The sequence below is a fragment of the Sinocyclocheilus anshuiensis genome, unplaced genomic scaffold (assembly GCF_001515605.1).
Source record: "Sinocyclocheilus anshuiensis isolate Anshui unplaced genomic scaffold, SAMN03320099.WGS_v1.1 scaffold793, whole genome shotgun sequence".
NCBI classification, from domain to species: Eukaryota; Metazoa; Chordata; class Actinopteri; order Cypriniformes; family Cyprinidae; genus Sinocyclocheilus; species Sinocyclocheilus anshuiensis.
In genome coordinates, this window is record NW_015540869.1 from 58,088 (window position 1) to 62,860 (window position 4,773).

General features: G+C 35.8%; 1 protein-coding gene across 1 annotated transcript in view; it reads right to left on the reverse strand.

Annotated features, from left to right (window-relative positions):
• Window positions 1-381: 381 nt before the first annotated feature.
• LOC107688071 (gastrula zinc finger protein XlCGF8.2DB-like) overlaps window positions 382-4,773 on the reverse strand; it is an 18,938-nt gene continuing 14,546 nt past the window's right edge. The window contains exon 3 of the mRNA XM_016485622.1: window positions 382-1,874. Coding sequence (XP_016341108.1) covers window positions 865-1,874 — 1,010 coding nt within the window. The 3' untranslated portion in view covers window positions 382-864. The remainder of the gene's footprint in view (window positions 1,875-4,773) is intronic.

Sequence of the window (4,773 nt, forward strand, 5' to 3'; positions counted from 1 at the left end):
ACAGACATAAGCAACATTATCAGGTTATCCGCAGGATTCTTAGAATCAAATTGAAATACTTGAAGACCTTTTTAATACCTAAATTAATACCATAGAAGCAGGGAAGGGCAATGTATATGGTAACATATTAAACCGTAGAGTACCCATAAAAAAGCATGATTTAGCCTACAGTTCAAGTAACCTACAGGTTTTCACAAAAGCAAAAAGTTTTATAAAATGATAAACTTCACATTTCTCTCTATAAACCATTTTAAAGAAAAGGGATCACATTGATTTAATTGTTTAGATTTTTATAATGCATTAGCTTCTTGTCGATTCACATTTACAATTGCGTGTTTGCTGCGTAAAAATATGGGTCAACTTTGAAACGTGCAGCGCTCTTATTTATTCAATGAAATGAACCTTTTGAAGTTTAATCGTCACATTAAACCATATCACAATTCTTGTCTTTCTGTCCCCAAAGTTAAGACCTCTTGAAATCATAATTACATACCTGCAAACTCACAAGAGGTCAAAAAGGTGACATAGTTCGGGATGTTACCTGTTTTTGCCATCTGATTGTGGCTACATCTCTCTTCTAGCATTGTCATTTCTGCAATAGCTCCTTTCTGTAAACCTCGTCACACTGAGGAGCACGGCAATGTCTGTCCAGAATGAGTTTGCAAATGATGTTTCGAGGTCTTTTTGATATGTAAAAACATATTTCATGTGAAAGGCCTCTTTTCAGTGTGAATTCTCATGTGCTTATTAAGGGATACTTTATGTCTGAGGCTCTTTTCACACTGATCACATGTAACTGGTTTCTGATCATGTGATAGCTAAGGTTTAGTTTTGTTGTGAAGCTCTTTCCACACAGATGCAGGTTTAATGCTTTTCTCTGGTGTGAATGCTCATGTGGTATTTAAAGTTTCCTTTTTGATTGAAGCTTTTTCCACACTGTTGGCAGGTGTAAGGCTTTTCTCCAGTGTGAATCATCATGTGCTTGTTAAAGCTTCCTTGTTGAGTAAAACATTTTCCACACTGTTGGCAGGTGTAAGGCTTTTCTCCAGTGTGAATCATCATGTGCTTGTTAAAGCTTCCTTGTTGAGTAAAACATTTTCCACACTGTTGGCAGGTGTAAGGCTTTTCTCCAGTGTGAATCATCATGTGCCTGTTAAAGCTTCCTTGTTGAGTAAAACCTTTCCCACACTGAGAGCAAGTGTAAGGCTTCTCTCCAGTGTGGACGCTCATGTGTTTTTTAAGGGTTCCTTTGTGAGTGAAACATTTTCCACACTGTTGGCAGGCGAAAGGCTTTTCTCCTGTGTGAATTGTCATGTGGCTTTTAAGCATTGTTTTTTGAATGAAACTCTTTCCACACAGTTTGCAGGTGAAAGACTTCTCTCCAGTGTGAATTTTCATGTGGGCATTGAGAGTTTGTTTATGTGAAAAACTCCTTCCACATTGATGGCATGTATAAGGTTTCTCTCCAGTGTGAATTTTCATGTGGGCATTGAGCGTTTGTTTATGTGAAAAACTCCTTCCACATTGATGGCATGTATAAGGTTTCTCTCCAGTGTGAATTATCATGTGCCTTTGGAGGCTTGTTTTTCGATTGAAACGTTTTCCACACAGTTTGCATGTGTAAGGCTTCTCTCCAGTGTGAACCCTCATGTGGACTTTAAGGTTTCCTTGGTGATCGAAACTCTTTCCACACTGTTTGCAGGTGAAATGACTTCTAGTTTCAGTTTTTTTAGCTCTTTTATGTGAGCAAATCTTTTCAATCTGAGAGCAATTAAATGTTTTTTGTCCAGTTATGGAATCATGGTATTTCTTACACTGATCTTTATCTTGCATTTCATTCAGTTCTTCACGCTCCTCTTTTAGCGCCATCAGGTCTAGGGTGAAAAGAGACAAATGCAAGTTAACCCTTGTTTAAATGCAACAATGTAGAACAGAAAGCATCAATGGCCCAAATCTGCTATTCATGTCTAAAACAGGACTGTCAAACGTAGCTTGTGGTGGGTCACAGTCCTGCAGAATTTAGATCCAACCTGCTCCAAACATTAGTTTTTAAGTAATGAAGACCTTGATTCAGGTGTGTTCAATCAGAGTTGGAGCTAAACTCTGTGGCCCTCCAGGAATTGAGTTTGACATCCCCAGGGCCCGTATTCTTAAAGAATCCTCTCAGAAAGCTCCTAATTTATCTTAAAAATTTCTACGTAAGAGTCTTGGTTTAAGAGCGATTCAGGACCAATCTGAGAGCAACTCTGAGCGAGGAACAGACAAAAACTTTCATCTTAGTGAGGAGGCAGGGCTGACCAATTAAGTTGGTCCAATTAAGTTGAATGCAACTTCGGAAAAGTTGCATTCAGATTAGTGATCGACCGATATTGATATTTTATAACCGATACCAATTATTTGCATGTTTATGTGGCCGATAACCGATATGCAGAACCAATATTTGTTTACTGTTATAAAGTAAATAAATGACTGAATGAAGTAAGTCCATGCTTCACTTTGGTTTTTCCTCCTTTCAGTCATCTTAAAAAAAAAAATGTTGAAAATTAGCAGTCTTTCATGTTAAATTTAATCTTCACATTACAACAATAAAAAAACATTTTATTTAAAGCATCAGCAGCAACACTAATATTAACAATAAGCAAAATAAATGCAGAAGGTCTAATCTTTTCAAATGGAGAAAATACATAAAGTAAAGGAGTAATATCAAATGGTCACATACACTACTATTCAAAATTTGGAGTCTGTACGTTTTTTTTTGTGTTTGTTTTGAAAGAAATTAATACTTTGATTAAATAAGGATGCATTAAATTGAATAAAAGTGACTGTAAAGACATGTATAATGTTAGGAAATCTTTCAAATTTCAAATAAATCCTGTTTGAACTTTCTATTTATCAAAGAATCCTGTAAAAATGCATCACGGTTTCCACAAAGGTATTAAGCAGCACAACTATTTTGAACATTGATGATAAAAAGAAATGTTTCTTGTGCAGATCAGCATATTATAATTATTTCTGAAGGATCATGTGACACTGAAGACTGGATTACTGATGCTGAAAATACAGCTTTGCCTCAGGAATAAAATGAATTTTAAAAATATATTGGATTAGAAAACAGTTGTTTTAAATTGTAATAATATTTCACAAAATTACTATATCTTTAATCAAATAAATGCAGCCTTTGTGAGCATACGAGATTTCAAAAACAATATACAAAATCTTTCTGACCCCACACGTTTGAATGGTAGTGTATATTATGCAGGATTCGAAGTTAACACTTGCCAAGTGCTAAATAAATATTAAAGGGGTCCTATTATGCTCTTTTACAAAGTCTTGATTTTGTTTTGGGGGTGTACTAGAACGGGCTCTCATACTAGGTTGTTCTAAAAACACATTATTAGGAGTAACATTTTAAACTACAGTTTTAGTAGGTTTAAAAGCTGTTTAATAGGCTAAAGAGTGAAGGATAATTCACTGGATAATATTCTCTGGAATATTGAAATATAACAAACAAAACATCGTATTTTATTGCATTTCTCAACTGGCATGTTATATCAGAATTACTAATAATGTTTTTGACGTTCTAGATTATGAAATGCCTGCTGACAGCGCGGTTTATCTATGTATGCATTTACACAGAACTATACTCGAACTGCGATCGCTGCTCGTGGAGATAATAAATAATTAATTTCCATAGAGTTGTATCCATTTAGATATTTATTAGCGAAATAATGGTTATATAGTAAATGTTAATGCAATTTAGGGTGTTTTAAACAAGTGAATCTTGTTAAAAGTTACATGCGGTGGCCGTGCTGGAGCATTTCCTGAGCATCAACCCGGTGAGTGAACAGCAATATGAAAGCGGCTTCACGAGACTAATGATGAGCATATAGACAACAGACAGAGAATTAAATTCAGCGCTTTTATTTCCAACATGCGCTCATTCATGGCTGTATTATTTAACTCATGCAAAGTTACGTCTTTATTGGAAGAGGACTTGACGGATTATTTTAGCCTACGTGACTCTGACTTCATGAGACGATGAACATATAGACAACAGAGAGCGAATTAAATTCAGCACTTTTATTTCCAACATACGCCCATTCATGGCTGCATATTAATTAATTCACGCAAAGTTACGTCTTTATTGGGACAGGACTTGACGGATTATTTTACGTGACTCCGTGAGTTCGTCTCTATGCAAAGCTGCATAAACTGCATATCAGGCATTTACATAATACATCTAATTTGTGCATTAATGGCTGTTATGTTAAATAAAGTTTACTAACTACAGTAAATCAAGTACCTGTGCGCACGCCGTTGTTGTTGTCTTGTTTCCCCTCAGACGCGCTGCAATGTTGATCCTGCGCGCAATTCTCAAAACATCCACAAGATGGCGGCGTTTATCAGTGAATCCGATATTACAAAACCGATATCCGATTATTGTAAAATGTTTAAATATCAGGAAAAATATCAGTAAAACGATATATCGGTCGATCTCTAATTCAGATGTTCAGCTGTGTTCTTCAGCATCCTGTGAAGTTACAACCGACAGCCTGTTCCTGTTCTGTATTTAAAGGTAGGCCTAAGATCTCTCGCTCTCTCGCTAAATCCTGTCTGTCTTTCTCCCTCTCACTCATGCAATAATTACAATAATATAATTTAAATAAACATTGTTAAATTTGTTATGAACGAATTGAGTATTATCTTACAATTTAAATTTATTCTGTAAAAGTGCATTGTGTGTGTGGGGGGGGGGGCATAGAGGTGAATGGG